The 18,735-nt window shown below is 38.9% G+C and overlaps 1 protein-coding gene across 1 annotated transcript in view; it reads right to left on the bottom strand.

Moving 5' to 3' along the window:
* The window catches only part of sgk1 (serum/glucocorticoid regulated kinase 1), a 38,917-nt gene extending 22,785 nt beyond the window's left edge, over window positions 1-16,132 (bottom strand). Inside the window, 3 exon segments of the mRNA XM_020917680.2 lie at window positions 7,781-8,017; window positions 16,006-16,060; window positions 16,062-16,132. Of these exon segments, the coding sequence (XP_020773339.2) occupies window positions 7,781-8,017; window positions 16,006-16,060; window positions 16,062-16,117 (348 nt within the window). The 5' untranslated portion in view covers window positions 16,118-16,132.
* Between the last annotated feature and the right edge of the window lie 2,603 nt (window positions 16,133-18,735).

Genomic DNA, 18,735 nt, shown 5'->3' on the forward strand with positions numbered 1-18,735 from the left:
TGAAAGATTTCTGATCATGGGGAAAATATAGAGTCACATCTCAAAAGGGGGCCATAAGTCTCACAGTGAAACAGGAACAATGATTAAACTTCAACCAAAAATAAGCTGCAAATGATATTAAGCTGTGTCTGATGTTTTTGAAAACTCAGATTCAGTGTGAGTTCTCCTCTTTGTGTATTAACAGCAAACTCCAGTTGGAAATCACGCCGATGAACGGAGAGAGCGTGCATGATGTTAAGCTTTTGTCAGTCAACTTTTATTTTATAATTTTATACTTCAGTAACTGATGTTTTCAACGTTCCTCCTGATATTCACTCAAACTTTGGTCGTGTAGCCTCTGTGAACAGCCATTGCATAGTGTGAATGTGTCTAACGAGTTTAAATTCCTCACGTAATATAAGCAAGACCAACTAGTGTCCCATTAGTGGTGTAGGAAGGAGATTGCTTTACTGAAATGTTTAGTGAAATAACCCCAGGGGCCAAGACTCTGGTGGTGTTGAAGAGAAGCAGGTAGCTGAGGTGGCAGTAGCAGGCAGATGAAAGCTTGAAGGACAGACAACGATGACTTGATTTTGTCCTTTTTGAATCTCTGTTTTGTTTTTAATGAGCTCAGGACACTTTTGACACTGACATTTTATATTCGTATATTAAAGTATTTTTAACAACACATGACTCACGCTCTAACGTCAATATTGACAGGTCGACTCCACTGAATTTATTACACTTACATAAATGCCCTCCACTTCTGCACCAGATTAGATGATTCAGCCTCTGACTTGAATAATTTTATAGCTCTAAATCGTCCGGTCTGTTCCAGTTTAGGGTCAAATGGAGCCATTAGTTTATGAGTGTCAGAGCTGTAAAGCGTCAGCCCTGGCAGCCAGTGACCTCGTGCTCCTGGGAGACTGTAACTCCATCGTCTCACAGATCAGCTGACGTCAAGGAGCAAAGATCAAAGTGACACTGTTTTCTTACTGTTGAGAACCAAAAACAACACTTGGCCAGAGGAAAGAAGAGTGGGTAAATATAGTGTTCTGTGGCAATACTGTCAGCACTGCACTAATCACTATAGATGCTGAATCATACAAATATTATTTATAAGTTATGGGAGATATAAAATTAAGCATTTATCCACGTCGGTCTTCTCTCATAATTAGCTCACTCAAAGTTGTATTTCGATAGATTTGAGTAATCTTTTATTGTAATGCACTAGAGGTTTGAGTGTTCTGTCCCATAATGTAGAAGATGCTTCTCGGGGGCCCCAAGTAACAATTTATTTGTCACCAAAGTAACATCACTACTATTACAGTGGACAGGATGTTCACTTGCTTCCATCTTACCAAGAGTTGCACAGTTTGATGCTTTCTTGTTAGAACACCTTGTATGTCACTCGTATGAATCAGTATCATTATAGACTCACATTCTTCAGTGTATTTGTCATGGGTCTGGCCTCCTCTGCAGTGGCCTATCACCTGTTTAAGAAGATGCCACAGCATAATGAAGCTTTTGATTTACCTGACACTGCTAACCATTAACTGAATGAAACTCCGGCGCTGACACTATGACGTAAGTCCTTTCGCATCCAAGTGAATTCCTGTGGATTAAGGCGGACGGTTTCGCAGATCTAATCAGTGTGGAGCCTAGGCGTTTGCTCTTCCTCTTTCTTGATCACAATCACTCATCTTCATGTTTCACTTCCCTCCTCCTCTCCCTCTCTTCAGTCATCTTTCCATCATTGCTTCACTTCCTGTTCCTCCCTCTATCCTCCACTCGGTCTCTCACTTCAGTGGTTTTCAAAGAGTCAACAGCGGAACAAAGGGAGTCAGGTGTTTTTTTTTAGGGTGAAAGTCTGAAAGATCTCAGCATCAGGTGATCTAGAATCTGACACAAATGAAACAAGCGGATCGTGACTAAGCTGAATAGCAATATGATGTGTTGTCACTTAACTGGGACATTGACAAGCAAAACTAACACAAATCTTATCTTAAGTAACAGTTATTAAAAAATAGTTTTTATTTGATAATTCTAAGAAATAACAGGGTGTAGGATCAATTATTTACTTTTATTATACAACTTGGCACTGTAAATCTATAACTTAGGTGGGGCTAAGGCCTTGGGAGAGGTCTGTGTTTTTTGGCTGAGGTGCAAGTTTAAAGGTGCAATATGTAACCTTTCTGGTGAAGCATCTACCACTTGCTTAGCCTGGAATATTTCACAGTATGACATTAAACTGGTCTATTGCAGCACCACCAGACTGAGTTACAGGTTAGATCTGTGGCGAAGCGAGTCTGAATCTGTAATTGAAACAGATAAGCTCAATGACATACTATGGAACATTACAGGCAAAGCAATAACATCTCTATGGAGACAAACAATGATTCATATCCCCACTGGTTACATAGTGTACCTTTAAAACTAAAATCAGTCTCATTTTAAACTTAAAAACCCTCTGTACCAAATGTCTAGTTTGAAACCATAACATATTGCTCAAATGTATGCACTTTCCACTTTCATAATAAACCTATTGTATCCAAAATCCTTCCTAAACTTGATGTGCACATGACGTCATTTAAGCACAAGTAACATTGTAGGTGTGATGTTTTCAGAGTGTTCTTCAGAGAGTACAAGTGTGATGTGAGAGATTAGAAAAGCAGGACTGTGAGTTTGGACGAGTGAGGAGGCAGTGTATGGGGCAGTACAGGACGTCCTCACTCAGGGGATTTATGAGCTTATGATTTCTGGTCGGGCAGTGGGGCAGCGTCTCTCACCTCCTCCTCCTCCTCTTCCTCCTCGGTCCAATAAAAGTGTCCTTTAGCTCTCCTCACCTTTCTCACTCCCTCTCTCCGTGTCCCTTTGCTCCTCTGCTGGCCCCCTCCCTCTCTCCCCCCTCCATCTATAATTGTTTATCCCGTCCTCCATCACCAGCGTTTCACCCTCATTAGCACACACCCCTGCACCTCCGCTCATTATTTTATGAGGTGTAATCAGCTTTGGAGGAATTCGGTAGTAGTAAAATGGCGTGTGATGGGGTATAGTGATATAACATCAGCTCCATAAAGCGTGCACTATATTTAGAGTCGGAGTCACTGGAAGGGTGAAGGCTATGTAAATCACAGGGTCAATGCTAAACTAAAGCAACCTGCATATTTAAGTGTGGCAGTGCTTTTTAATTAGGAAAAGGCCGCAGTGAAAGTGTTAATAAGAAGGTAACCGAGATGTCACGGACAGTGGATGAGGAAGAATTATAATTAATATTATGCATGTTACTCTGCATATACTAGTATTATTGTCCTTAACACATGATGGAGAATGCAGAATTTACAATACTCTTTGTCCACTGGGAATATGAGTTAACAGAGGGTTGCTTTAACTCATCTCTGAGACACTAAAAATATACTTGAAATTAGTGCTATGACAATTTTCATTATAAGTATAAGTTGTATTTGGAGTGATCTTTAATCACTTTTTTAAATCAAACGGCATATTGCAGATCAACTCTGTTTTCACTGCCATTGGCAAACACCCATTGTCCTCCTCTTACTTCATCATCCAGTTTTATTTTCTTAATTGATGATACACATATGATTAGTTTTGGCACAAATGAAAAAAAATCTGCTACTCGCTAGTGTGACCTGCTGCTTATCAGTTGGAGTTGCCAAGTCTTCTGTGATGATGTTTACTGCGACGTCAGCTCCCACTGGGCACCGCCCATTTTCTAACATGGAAGTCAGTGGACTTGTTTCTTTTATTGAGTTGTTTTAGATGAATATTGTGATCTAAAATGTACAAATTATAACATCATGATCCACAGGTATCATAGATAATTATATAGCAAGCTCAAGCACAATATGTCTCTTTTAAAATGCATTCTGTTCTGAATAATATGAGCATATACAGCCTTACCTACCAATGGAGGAAACCCACTTCTCAGGGGCTTTTAACATGTTACTTATAAATCATTGTCTTTTCCTTGACATTTCTTACAATGTTTTTTTTTTTCAATTATAACCCAGATAGTCATGACTGTGATTATTTTTCAGAATCAAGCAATCATACTTGAAATATTGTGAAGTCTATTGCAATGTGGATATTTTCGAGTCATCGCTTGCTGACGCTGACACTAAACCTTACACAACCCCATTCCAGACATCACAAACAAACCCTCAGAGACCCAGGTTGTCGCTTTTTATAATGCATGAAATAGAAAAAGTAAAGGGCTCAACATTTCGAGACCCTCACGGCAATACAAAACACCTCATTCCCTCCGAGAGTAGTAGGATCAAACAGAGCATGTTGGAGCGTGACGCGTGTCTTGGAGCTGTCCCTCTGTTTGGGCACTCTGAGCATTACGCTGTCTGTCACATATGTCTCCTTCACTCCTCCTCTACGCCTCCAAAATGTGACTTGTGCCTCACAACGTCTGCCCACTGCAACATTAAGTCATAGACACTTGTTAGACAGCTTCAGACATGGTTCACTTTGATGGGCAGAGGTTTGGAGAAGTCTTGTTTTGAGTGTTTTAAAGTAACACAGTGAAACTTTTGAGTTGTGTTCTGTCTTCGCCTCCGGTTGACAAGAGGCCAGAAAGATCATTTTTGACTATACAGCAAAAGTAGTTGATGTAATGTCTGACGAGTGCAACCCAGTGTCCCTAGAATGTATGCCTTTTGGATTGGCTTGGGTTTTTGAGACAAGTCAGACAGGCTAAGGAAAGATGGACTTACAGTATTTACAATGAAACTTTTTTCCTAACTAGCACAAAGAAGTTCCTTGCAATCAAAACAACAAAGAAAGGAACAAGCTAAATAATTAAATATGAAGATTTGAAGGGCTTTCTGACTGGCCAGTGCAGCCAGAAATAGGAGGGATACAAAACAGATGGCAAATGTAAGAATAACAAAGAGCCCTGTGTAACTTTCATCTGTCTGGCCAACAATGTTACTCATTACATGCATTTAATCTTTTTTTATCTTTCTTTATTAATTACTACAATTTATAGTTAAGGATGCATCTCTTATTGGATACTGTTTTCATTTTTGTTTATTTGGGTTTTTTTTTTTTTTTTGGATATTGGTTCAGTCAAGATCCTGGATGGCCATATAAATTGATGCAATAATACCGTTACTGCTAGTATTTCACCCAGAAAGTCTCAGAATGTTTGAACTTTTATTTATACAGAGTTGTTCTGTAATTTCCTGAGAGATAAATAGCAGTTAAATAACACATTGCAATCAGTTTTTATGTTATTTTATTTTTACTTAAAAGAAATGAACGCTATATTTAGTTTCTGCATGGGTAACGGTCAGGTATGCAGCACAGAGGTACAGAAGACAACTCCTTATTTAGGCAAATACTTAAAGCTGTTGTATCAAAAACGGTATTGGAAATATGTTAATGTTATCTACTTGACTTCATGAAGATAGATATGTTTAATACCATACTGTGGAACATTCCATTCAATGCAATACCATGTCCCTTATGCATACACTGTAAATGTTAACTTGAAGGGCCTCTCTTGTAAAATGTTTGGACAAACTGTACAAGAGCATGGTACAGAGTGAATAGAACATGACGTGTAAGTGTTTGAGATATTTGGCAACATAGTGCAAACTGGAGATGCCTTGTTCTTATTTAGGTCATTCGCATGCAGCCCGTACATAGCTCACTGTCAATCATTCACTTGCATCGGTTTTGTGGCCTCTGTATGCACACACATGCACATGCAATTATTACACAGGTCTGGAGGGACAAGGAGCTATGAGTCACAGCCAAGCCCCCTTCTCTGCGCTCCCACCCCTTCCCAATAGCCATTAATTTCACTCACACATCTACACACACACTCGCACACACACGGTGGTTATCTCCACTGAGACGTAAGTGACAGATCTATTGGCTGTGAGGGCATGAGGTGGAATTGATAGAGAGATGGAGTGAGAAAGGAATAGCCCAGAAGAACGCCGGAGTGAAATTAAACCTTATGGAAAAGTTGCCGTAAAGAAGGTCTGGGAAACACATTAGAATGGGGTTCTATGAGGAGATAACAAAGAAAAGTTGGTCAGTATTTTGGAGTAACAGACAGGAGCGATGGCACACACTTTGTGTTTGTCTTACTGTTAGGACAAGTGAAAATAAGTCCCATGTCCCAATAGAACAAGGACAAGAAAACAAGGAGAACAAATCATCAAAAAATAAAACAACTTAGTCTATCTCCTACAATCTATCTCCAGGGAGTATCCAGCCTTTGGCCATAGTTTCTAGGGACAGACAAATAATTAAACTGTTATTGCTATGTAAGTTGTAATACTCTTTTAGATTTGGTTAAGTAATTCAGATGTACTTTATTGGATATTAGATATATCCAATAAAGTACATCTGAAATACAAACTTACTATACTCACTATATGACCTTGGGGAAGTGGCACATCACCTGCATGATATGCTTTTTTGTTATTTGTGGGTAGCATTTGAAATTAATAGTAGTAGTAGTAGTAGTAGTAGTAGTAGCAGTAGTAGTAGTAGCAGTAGTAGTAGTAGCAGCAGTAATAGCAGCAGTAGTAGTAGTAGTAGTAGTGGTAGTAGTAGTAGTAGTAGTAGCAGCAGTAGTAGCAGCAGCAGTAGTGGTAGTAGTAGTAGTAGTAGTAGTAGTAGTAGTAGTAGTAGTAGTAGTAGTAGCAGCAGCAGTAGTAGCAGCAGTAGTAGTAGTAGTAGTAGTAGTAGTAGTAGTCATAGTAGTAGCAGCAGCAGTAGTAGCAGTAGAAGTAGTAGCTGTAGTAATAGTAGTAGTAGTAGTAGCAGCAGCAGTAATAGTAGTAGCAGTAGTAGTAATAGTAGCAGTAGCAGCAGCAGCAGTAGTGGTGGTAGTAATAATAGCAGTAGTAGTAGTAATAGTAGTAGTAGTGGTAGTAGTAGTAGTGGTGGTGGTGGTGTTATAAGCAGGGGTGGTAGGATGACTCACAGTCAGTGTTGTACTTGCCACACGAGCAGATGATAGAACAGTGATTGATATGCAGCACAGAGGTACTTATTACAGCAGTTGCATAACCAAGAGGAACAAAACAACAGTAATATCAGGGTGTCACGCGAGAGTTGACGATTTGGTTTAACAAGTATGCACTTTAGGTTTTTAAACAGTGTATATAAGCCTGTAAACTGTATGTACTAGATTGTACCTTATGTAACTATGTTTGAGTTTGGACATACCACACATTGCTTCTTTTGCTGAGTGCAAAGAGGTAAGACAAATTATAAGCTCATGAGAGGGGTTTTCTCTCTGCCAGTGATTATGATGGCTCCCGGTCTTAATGAGGCCATATGCAATAAATGTTTACTTGGAAAGACTGGCCGGTTACTTAATAATCTATATACAATTTAAAGATGCAGCACTTACACAAATTATGAACCTTTTGTGTATTGCTCAAGGAATGCTTTTGCTTGTGTGCTTTTGAAACTGCAAGCTGACACTGGTCGAGATTGATCATTACATTTTCTAGATGTAGTTTATTCTTAAATTTTTTTCTGTTGGGAATTTATCTCAAATTTGTTTTATCAACACTATTCCTTTTTTATGCTTTTATTTTTCACATCAGCTGGACTTTATTTGGATATGGGTTATGCAATTTAATATGTAACAGACTACAGTTGTTATCTTATTTAAGAACTTGTGTAACCTCCTCATTACTTGTACCTAATTAATACAGCCTTTAGTCTGAGCAAAATCTTTTATGCAAATTTGTTTCACGTAACATAACTATTAGTTTATTTGAAAACAATCTTGCCCTACCTTACAGCCCTTGCTCTTGTCCACGCTGGTCTGGGTGGAGGCGGAGCAGTGACAGGTGGGCTCGGGGTGATAGTAGAGACCACCCTGCAGACCGGAGCTGTGGCAGCACCCATAGGGAGAAGGGAAGTGGGTGTACCAGAGCTCATCAGACAGGGGGCACTTTGAGCAGGGGTACAGCAGACCTTTCCCCTGGGCCTTCTCAACACTCACTTTGGGGTTCCGCATCCATCTCCGCACCTGTGAGACAAAAACAAAAACTTTTCTTCAGGGATGGTCCAATAAGGATTTTTTTAGCTGATAGCATTGTCCAATATTTGACCTGCTGCTGTGGACATTAAAATTCATAGCAAGGACCAAATATTTATGATAATTTAGTTAAAAGTGCATTGTGTAACTCTTCTGGTATAGGGTCTGTCAAATGTTTCTCTCCATGGAGATGTTATTGATTTGTCTAGAGTTTCACAGTATGGAGACCAAACCAGACCAAGTTACAGGCCAGATCTGTGGAGAGGATTGATTGAAAAAAGTAGATATGTTTAATGTCATACTGTGGGACAGAGCAGTTATCCATAAAAACAAACAGGTGATGGGAAAAAAATTACATAGTGCATCTTTAATTTGCAAATTATCTTTTCACTTTTCCAAAAAAAAATAAAAAAAATAAATAAATAAATAAATAACTGGACCCCCTCTATAGATTCCTTTACTATTATGTTTATGTTATTAAAGTGCATCTTGGGTAGTATGGAGCTTTACATTGCTGGCAGCTGCAGCCTTTGATCAGGGTTTGGCTCATGAACCTGATTACATGTCTATTCAAGTGGAAGCGAGCCAGAGACACACAAGAGTACTTCAAAGAGCCAAGTTTGATCACGAAATGAAATCAGAAAAGGAGCTCAAATGCACCATGCACCTGTCACACAATGAAGATTAATAAAGTTATTTTATGTATGTCAAACTAATTAGTAATTAGTATTCTAATGAATGACAGCAGTTAAAAATATGTAGCTCTACTCACACAGAGTACATTTACTACCAGTGAGCTTTGAAAAACAGTCACCACACATAGCAATGTTACAAATCATCGATTATGGCTTCTGAACTGAAAGTATTCAGTCTGAGGGTTTAAGCCACAGCTATTGAATTGATGAGACTTTGACCATGACTACTAAGAAATACATTAAAATTTAAGCTTGAGCAAAGTTTCCACAGTCATTTTTAAAACAGTGATTTGGCACCTGAAGTTTTTATGTCAGATGCCCTTTCCTACAGTCACACAGACATGGGAATCATGACTTATAAGGTAAACTGGTTTATGTCATCTGCAGGCATTTAGCATAAAACATCTGACATATTTCTCAAGACATTTATTTACAAAAAACAGTGTAATATGTAAATGACAAAACAATATTATGTTATATTATATGTGTAAACTAAAACCTAAATACCCAGCTACTGATTAACACTAAAACTAGTACTGAAACTAGATGCTCATTAGAAGTACAATAGTGAAACAAATCATACACTGGAATTTTAGAATGGTATTATTAGTTATTACATATTACACTATTTTCTGATCTCTGCTACAATGTTGTTTCCTCATCACAAATGTACCTGGAGATGTGATTTGTTCCACTTTGTTCCACCTTGTGATGTCATGTGGTTCCACTGTGTTTTTAAATTCCATACACCTTCACTAGAATCATTTAGATAAGTTAACCCCTGCAATTGCCAATCTCTAAATTGAACTAAAGGTAAAGGTAAAAGTTGTTAACTTGAAAACCACCACTTCATGACAGCACAAGGTGGAACAGAGCATTTTGAGCTTTGGAGATGTAGACAGACTAATAATAAAGGGTTACTTTAACATGTGTGAATGAATCAAAGCACAACTCCAGGTATGTTTTTGATGAGGTAAGAACATTATAACATCACTTAAAGCTCACCTTTAATATTATTTGCTATGAAAATCACTTTGTGTTGTATGAAAAAAATGTGTTTTTCCAATCACTCACTGTGATATAAAATGTTTCGTTATGATCCAATAATTTATATATTTTGATCTTGTGACAGTACTAGTAAAAACATGCATAAACTGTCTTTAAATCATCCCAAAGCAGCCCTGGCTAAGTCTTTCCAGAGCTGCCCCTGGTCCCCTGTATAATAACTACACACAGTGGCCGGTGGAAAATGCAAGCCATAAGGAGCAGCCTCATGTCGTCCCTGTCCCGCTGTGAGGGGTGAACGCTCCGTAAACACATTCTACAGGGCAGCAGCAGCCTGTCTGACCGCGGCCTGGACAGACAGCTGCTCCCACCACCACAGGAGAGACAAGGAGCCAAACGCCAAGTCTAAACATGTAGGAAAAACAGAGCACAAAAACAACCCACAACTACTGCTAGTCATTCACTGAGTTTACATGCATAGAGAAGTCTGAGTGTGCTAAATTCAAATTGTCTTTGTCCCAAAACCAGACCACTCTTGTACTTGTCTCTTTGAATCATTCTCTTTCTCTTTGAATCCAGAAGGGACTGGAACTGGAAAATAGTAACATTTAAAACAAAATATATAAACTTCCAATACCTGAAATAAATAACAATTTTGTGCTTTGATTGTTAATTCTGTAAAAAATCTGCAGATTCTCAATATTTCATGTTGTTTTTCCCCTTTTTTACATGCATCTATCTGATTGGTTGGCGCCTGTCAATCACGGCCTCTGAAATTCATGAGACAGGATCCGCTTCAAGATCCACTTATCTTTATGAAGTTTTGTCAAAACGTGTGGTTCAGGTTGGTCAGATAACACTTGTCCCTGTCTACATACAGATAAAATAACCCAATAGCCCAATCAATGCATGACTAAGAGTAGTTCAGATGAATCTAGTAACTCACTAAAACATTATAGTTATAATTAATAATAAAATCATACATGTAACCACACTTTTGGAGGACATACACTACATAGATAAGCAACATCACAGTTACATTGAGCATTTTAAGGATCAAGCGAGACTGGCCATTTGAGAGCGGCTTGAGTACAAATCCATGGATTAAAGGGACATATGTGATGATGTAACTAGTGATCACGGGCAGGATAAAAAGAAAAAAAAGCTGAACATGATCTATTTTGACTGCCATTACCAGGCAAATCAATACAGCATTTTAGCACTAGACAAACTGGAGCATGCTTCTTTACAGTGAGAGCCAGTGTTGGACTTGATGGTTGTCCCCGAATGGCAGAAATGTATTTTAAAGGGCCTATATTATGCTATTTTCTCATCTATGTTATAATGTTGTTTCCTCATCAGAAATATATCTTAATGTGTTTTGCTTCATTCATATATTTTTACAACACAAACTCTGCATATTTAAGCTCAATTCTTCTCTCAAACAGAAAACACTCTCATCAAAACTCCACATTGTGATGCCATTGTGTTTTTAAACTCCTGATCACAGCTAGATGGAACAGGCTTCTTGGGCACGGCTGCAATGCAGGAGGCCTTCCATAGCACCAGTATCCTTTCAAGCTTCAGACTTTCTCTTCACGCTGAGTGTGAATCTTGAAAGGATATTGGTTATATGGAAGACCTTTTGCATTGTGCCAGTGTCCAAGAAGCCTATTCTCTCTGGACTTAATGACTTCAGACCAGTTGCTTTGATGTCTCATGTCATGAAAGTGTTTGAGAGACTTGTTCTGGCTCAGTTCATACCCCTGGTGGCACCACCTTCTACAATTTGCCTATCAGTGCCATTTAGGTGTGGATGATGCAGTAATCTATCTTCTTCAGCAGGGTCACTCACACCTTAATAGTGTTAAGGCCTCTGTGAGGATATTGTGTTTTTTTTTATTTCTCCAGTGCCTTTAACACAGTCCAGCCATTTCTGATGAGTGATAAGATGCTCAGGATGGGTGTCAGCTGCTCCATTGTCTTCTGGATTACTGACTACCTGTCAGGCAGGTCTCGGTACGTGCGACTAGGGACCACCCTGTCTGATACTGTGGTCAGTAATGGAGCCCCCCAGGGAACAGTCCTGTCTCTGTTTCTATTCACTCTATTCACCTCTGATGTCTAGTACAGCTCCGGGTCCTGCCATCTGCAGAAGTTCTCTGAAGACTCTGCAGTGGTAGGGTGCATCAGAGATGGACAGGAGCTCTTGTATATAGCTGAGATTTTATTATTTATTTTTCTATTTTATTTTGACTTGAACATTTATATTTATAAAATTATACCTTATTTGACACCTGTCTCTTGCTATTTTTGCAACTTATTTAGAATTTATTATTACCATTTGTATTTTTTACTTTTTTTGTTACTATATTGTGATGTGTGAGTTAGTGTGTCCAAATAATTTCCCGTGTGGATCAATAAAGTTTGTCTAAGTCTAAGTCTAAGTCTTGCCAATCACAAGGTGGAATGGAGCATTTTGAGCTTTGGAGATGTAGAAAGACTAACAATGAAGGGTTACTCAAAAACATGTGTGAATGTAACAAACTACAACTCCGAGTATGTTTTTGATGATGTTACAGTATTATAACATGGCTTAAAGCTCACAAGAGTCAATTCTATGTACTATAGGACCTTTAAGTCGATGTTTTTTCTAATGTGATTGGAGGTTTGGACTGCCACAGCTCTAATAAACAATACACAATAGAAAAACTTCATGAAACATTTACAGTTAACTATACCAGAGATACACAAACATGGCTGCCAAAAGAGATATTGGTATTAAAGTGATACTGGGTCATTAGTTATTAACCACTGCTTGAAAAAGCTGCATTGTTGCACCTTGGTTGAAATTCTCTGGTTTTACATAAGCCACCAAAAGAGCAGAACAGCTTTTTACACAATTATATCTTACAGGTTGGCCTATCTCATCTGATAAAAAAAACAACACACAAATATAAGTTTTCTATGGCCCACTCAATCTCACACACATTCATTGATTTTCTATTCACTTCCTGTTCTGCCTCATAGTCCTGTACAGTCTCTCATTATGAGATTAGAATTATTGAGAAACAAACACAGGGACAAATAAAGTGGCCACCAACAGCAGCGGTTGCAGCAGCAGCAGCAGTGGGTATTCTTTTCCATTGGGGCAGTGTGCTGATGCAGAAGCTCCCCATTAGATCTGCCATGTGAATGTGCAGTGTGCTTTTTGCAGTTTAAGCACAGTGTATGCTAATGTCAACATCTCTGCTGAGGACGCAGGCGTGTCAAAACAAAATGGGAAAGACTGGTGGTTATTGCATTATTGGAAAGCCTGTATAAAAGCCAAGTTAGATATATATGTTTACTATCTGGACCTTATTTTCGTGATTTCAAGTTGGAATTATTATTCCTCTGTGTATGCATAATATATAGATCAATGATGTACTTGAAATAACTGAAGTTGTAATGTTGGTGGTATTCAAAGGTAGCCAGGATGGCGCCACCTAGTGCCTCCGATCGATTTCATTTCTTTCCAGCAACTAGGTCAGGAATCAAAATACAACAGACGGTTCGCAAAAACCCCGGAAGTGCAAGTTCGGGCACCAGCCAATCAGCGAAGATCCATATATTCAGTGTTGTCAATGATTTTCGAGGATTTAAAGCCAAAAAAAAAAGAATGTTTGGTGAATTTCATCAAGGGGAAAGATGTTATTGCCCTTCTTCCTACGGGATTTGGGAAAAGCTTAATATACCAGTTAGCCCCATTTACAGCGCATTACTTACGTGACTACCAAATAGCAGTGACTGTTTAAATTATAAAAGTACCCGCCTACTGTCGAGCCAACAAATTCTAACATTGCAAGGTCAGATGGTTTCCATGATGTGAAACCAGCTGATGAAACAGGCTAGTTCAAAGCGCCCATATTATGTTATTTTTCTGATTTCCTCATCACAAACATACATGGAGTTGCGTTTTGTTTCATTCACAGATGCTTAACACACAAACCCTGCATATTTAGACCAAGATCTCTGTTCCACCTTGTGATGTCATGTGGGAACACAGGAAGTGCTCCATTCTGTTTTTAATCTTTATATACTTTCAGATCTGGAACTGGCTACTGAATCAAACGTAGAAGGTAGCTGTTAACTTGAAAACTACCACTTCTAGACATGACAAGGTGGAGCAGAGCATTTTGAGTTTTGGAGATGTAGACAGATTAACAATGCAGGATTATTCAAACATGTGTGAATGAAACAAAACACAACTCCAAGTTTTGGTGGTTTTGATGAGGTAACAACATTCTAACATGGCTTAAAGTTCACAGGGGTCAATTTGCCATAATTTAAGATCTTTAAATTAGAATTAAATAAATTTTTCTTTAAAGGAGCAAATTAATAATAATAATAATTGTAACTCTGCTTTTGTTCGAGTTCAAAATAACTACAATATATTGACTACTTTTTTCTCACTCACTGAATTATTGAATATAATAATTGTTGAGAAAATGAGTAAACCAAGTAAAGTTTGTTGCTATGTTCCACCTTGAGTGCACATGTAGTGTGGGTGTGAGAAGAAGCAATGGGACAGTGAGAGCAGCAGCCTGGGCCTGTGGGAGTGCATGTGTGTTTGGGAGGGGTGTCAACACAACACAATCTGCCCATATCACCACGGTAACCCACGGATCGCCAACATACTGTGCACCTCTTCAAACTGTAAATGTCCACATATAAAGTATCGGGATCAATCATTTATCTATTTTATCTATCAATCTGTCTATCTACCTCTACAAAATCACCCACAAAGTTTACCTTGGACTAAATGACTCATCCGACCGCACACAACACCCTTTAACTTTCTTTTTGTGAATCACTACATTTATTTGATTACACTGACTAATGGAAAAACTAATAGAAGGCCACATCCTCACATTATTAAATAAATGCAAATACGATTCTCATGATGTTTCCTTCATGTGGTCATAATCCTCTGTTTTTGTGTTTTGGTGTGTAGCCATGGTAATATTTTGGGAACTTTTTTGAGGTAGTTCTGTAGAGTCTTAAAGGTCCTAGAGTATATTGCGCAAAATTGACTCGTGTCAGAATGTCTTAGAATGTCTTGTTTCCTCATCAGTCGTGTTTTGTTTCATTCAATTCATTTATTTGAGTAACCCTTTATTATTAGTCTGTCTACATCTCCAAAGCTCAAAATGCTCTATTCCACCTTGTGATGTCATCTAGTGGTAATTTTCAAGTCAACAGACCATGCATTACAGATCGATGTGATAATGTCACACTCCCAGATGAGCAAGAGCCAGATTTTTCTTTGATTACATTGTACTTTCCTAAGAAATATCCAAAGCGCAAATTCACAGATGCTGAAATTCCTAATAATAATAATTCCTCTAGGTGAATAAACCCTAGAACTCACAAGTCTGCATTTTAACAATTGCCCACATCTGTATGAAATATTACAGCCATAGGTACATGTCCTAACGCTAACCTCTGGTCCCCTGCTGTCTCATCAACTGACTTTATGTTGTCTTTTAGTACAGTCATAAATCTTATGGTGGCAGCTCTAACCTCAGTGTCCACTCATATGCCCCTGCCATGTCTTACTGTTACATGAGAAGCATCCCTGGCATTGGGTATTAAAATAAAATGCCCAAGTGAAGCAGTTGCTGTTTGTTTATAACTGGATACATTCACTGTTGCATAATCTCCCAGTCAAAATTAAGACTAAACTAGAACTTAGACCAGAGTAGACCAGAACAAAACCAGGACTAGAGTAGAATCAAACCAAGACATGTGTAAACACACCTTTAGTCATTTGCCAGAATATAGTATTGTAGAGTCTCCCTTTCCTGTGTCCTCATCAGTAGTTTGCAAAATTTTTGTATTCATTTTTACATTCGATTCGGAAACATTAAAATGACTCTAAAACATATTAGACTCTCCATGTCACATATAAATGATTAATGACCAAGTCTCAAAAATCAAAATGAAGCTGTATAAAGCCTAGTTAATTCCCCATGTTATTTTATGCAATTAAACAGTGCACAGTAAATTAGCCTTGAGACTCCACTGCCGCAGATACAATAACTCTTGGTGATATTGATTATAACTTGTAAGCCTTATTTCTTATGGGACATTCCGTTCAACAGCACAGATGCTTATATAGAAGCTTAGCACAGTCCAATGACATCATCTTTGGCACTCTGTTATGTTTACGAGCAAGCGCTATCAAAACACCAGCCGTAAAAATAGTGTGTATTTGTGCATTGCTGTTGGACTCACCTTCCTCTTGACGAACTGAAAAGCTGAGCACTTTTTGAAGGAGAACGCCGTCTTGTCCCCCCCCTCCGGATCCCCCAGCGCTGCCACCTCCCACCCCGTTCATCAGCTTCATGGCCGCCACCGGCACTCCGCTAGTCTCCGTAGATCCCAGGGTGACGGACAGTGGGCTGGTGAGGAGCACAGAGGAGAAATAAAGAGCAAGGGCATCAGGAGCGGAGCGTGTTTGAGTCAGAGGAGGAGAGGAGAGCGGGACAGGGGAGAGAGGAGAGATGCTGCTTATGTACGGGGCATGTGTGGTGCTGAGGAGAAAGAGAGAGAGAGAGGTGGAGGAGGCAGATGGACCAAAATGTGAGGGGGTGAAGCTGTGATCATGACAGCAACTGTAAAACAAGATTGTGAAATGTGCATATGCTGTCTTATGTGATTTTGAATTGGACTGACCTAAAGTGCTGACTTTTATAGATGTTGGATGGGGTGTTGTTGTTTCACTATAGATTATCTCTACGCATCTTCTTTGGTCTTTCTTTATGTATGACTTCTACACATATGTGCAATTTCTCTCTTTTCTAATCTGCTAGTCTAACCCCAAAACAAGTAACTTTTTGATTTGTTCAATTTTGTCCATCTTGTTCATTTAAAAGCTGGAATTAAAAATCATAAATTCCATTTCCCCTGGCTTGGTAGCGACCTACTGGTTTGTGATTTTGTTACTTAAGGACAATAATACTAACAATGGTCTGTGAAAATAATATCAAATTGTAAAATTGTCACATAGACAGAATGTAGTTTTTGGATACCTTAACTCTTGTAATTAGGGAGAAAGCATAACATACAGGTTAGAACTGTAGCTTGGTGACAAGTCCTGTTGCTATTGTGGCAAATGTACTCCTCTGTTTACAGTCACTATGCCACATTGCATCATGGGACGCTGCTGAGCTGTGACAAGTCTATTTTAACCTTTATGCATTCACGCTCTTATGTATAAATCATGTTTCACGCATTCCTCCTACCTTTGTACCTTTGTGCTGGTGATGTTGGCTGTCTTCTCAGCAGACGATGCGATGATAAGTCCCGTTAGTTACAGGTGTCCCAGATTTGAGTCAGCGCGAACGCTGCTGTGATGCTGTCCCATAAGAGCTCTGCACAAAGTGTGACTGATGTCGCGCTTGAAGCGGGATTACTTTGGCGCGAGTAGTTTCAGCGCGTAAACAAACAGAGAAAGTGCATGATTTAGCATGACGCCGAGGTGATGGTCCCAGAATCACAGCAGCAGCAGCATCTCTATTTTATCAATGAAAGCCTCTGCAGTGAGCAGATGCGGTGCCCCTCCCCGTGCCTCTCTCTCTCATCTGAGCTGTCCGTCAGAAGCTCTAAGCCCCGCCCCCTTTCCTCCTCTCGCTCTGCTGCAGTCGGACAGTGGCTCCTCCCACTTCTCAGCCTGCTCACCTCTGTCCTGAGGAGACTTGCAGTAGACATAGATGCTCAAAATGAGTACATATATAAACAAATATGTTACAGTTTAATACAAAGTTATATCAACAATGCCATTCATTTTGCCTTGTAGGACATAAACATTATTCCCGTCTAGCCTCAAATATAAGCCTAATCACTCTTTTGAGTGCCTTCATTAGTGACTGAAATGGACCTTCAATAGTCCATTTAAATGTTCTCTGATTGACACTCTAATTCCAGTTGGTTTGATTCATTATCACTGACCTTTTGCTCACTGCAGTTGAAGTCCAGTGGCTGTAATTTTGTTGCTAAAAATACATTCGGCTGCAAATGGCAAAACTTACCTAACACTGTTGTGGATCTGTGACATCTTCTCTGTGTGCCATTTTAAATTTTATTATAAAATCTGTAGTTGGAAGTTCAAGATGCCTGAAATATTCTGACAGATGAACACATCAAGTATGAATGAAACAAAACACAAGTCCAGATATGTTTTTGATGAGAAAACATGATCACGATTAAATAACATAATATAAGTTATATATAAAAAGCTGGGCAGAGTAAAGTGTTCATTCATTTATTAATTCTATGCTCCAGGTTGACACTGGTGCTCACAGAGACCACATCCTTCTCAAATTAAAATGCTTATTAATACGGCTACTATCAATTAATATGCTATTAAGACCATGGTTGATTGCACTGCTATTCCAAACACACTGCCAGCTCACTCCTTGTTATCTGGCCTACATCATCAAAGGTTATAATAGTTCCTACAACAAAAGCATAGCCAATGGACAATGCTTCAATAGGTTGAGCGCTGAAGTCCTTGAATCCTGTACTGATGGTAAATGAACTTGCTTTAGATATCCAGTGTCCTGCCTCTCTTTAGTTCAGTTATTCTACAACAAATGCCCCTCTCATCAGACTGTGGGCTAAATTGCTGGTACTCCACACAGAGGAAGATACAATTCTCCTTTTGGGAAAAACAATGACGATGCAAAAGTGGCTGTAATCAGAGCCAGTGAGAGGCACAATTAACACTCACTCTGTGGCAAAGTACAATGATTGGTGTAAACAGCTCGGCACCACAGGCCCCACTTTAACATATTGTTCTATTTGAAGCAACACTTATGATCATGGAGCAATTATCAATCTTTTTATGTGGCTTTGTTTGGTATACTTTTGTTTAAGAAGGCATCAAACAACTTCACCAAGGCTAAATGACTGTAGTGTTAATTATTGCTGTATTAAATCTCTTATGTAATTAAAAAAAAAAAA

Source organism: Boleophthalmus pectinirostris, unplaced genomic scaffold (assembly GCF_026225935.1).
Source record: "Boleophthalmus pectinirostris isolate CB_2022bp ecotype Guang Dong unplaced genomic scaffold, ASM2622593v1 HiC_scaffold_13, whole genome shotgun sequence".
Classification (NCBI taxonomy): Eukaryota; Metazoa; Chordata; class Actinopteri; order Gobiiformes; family Gobiidae; genus Boleophthalmus; species Boleophthalmus pectinirostris.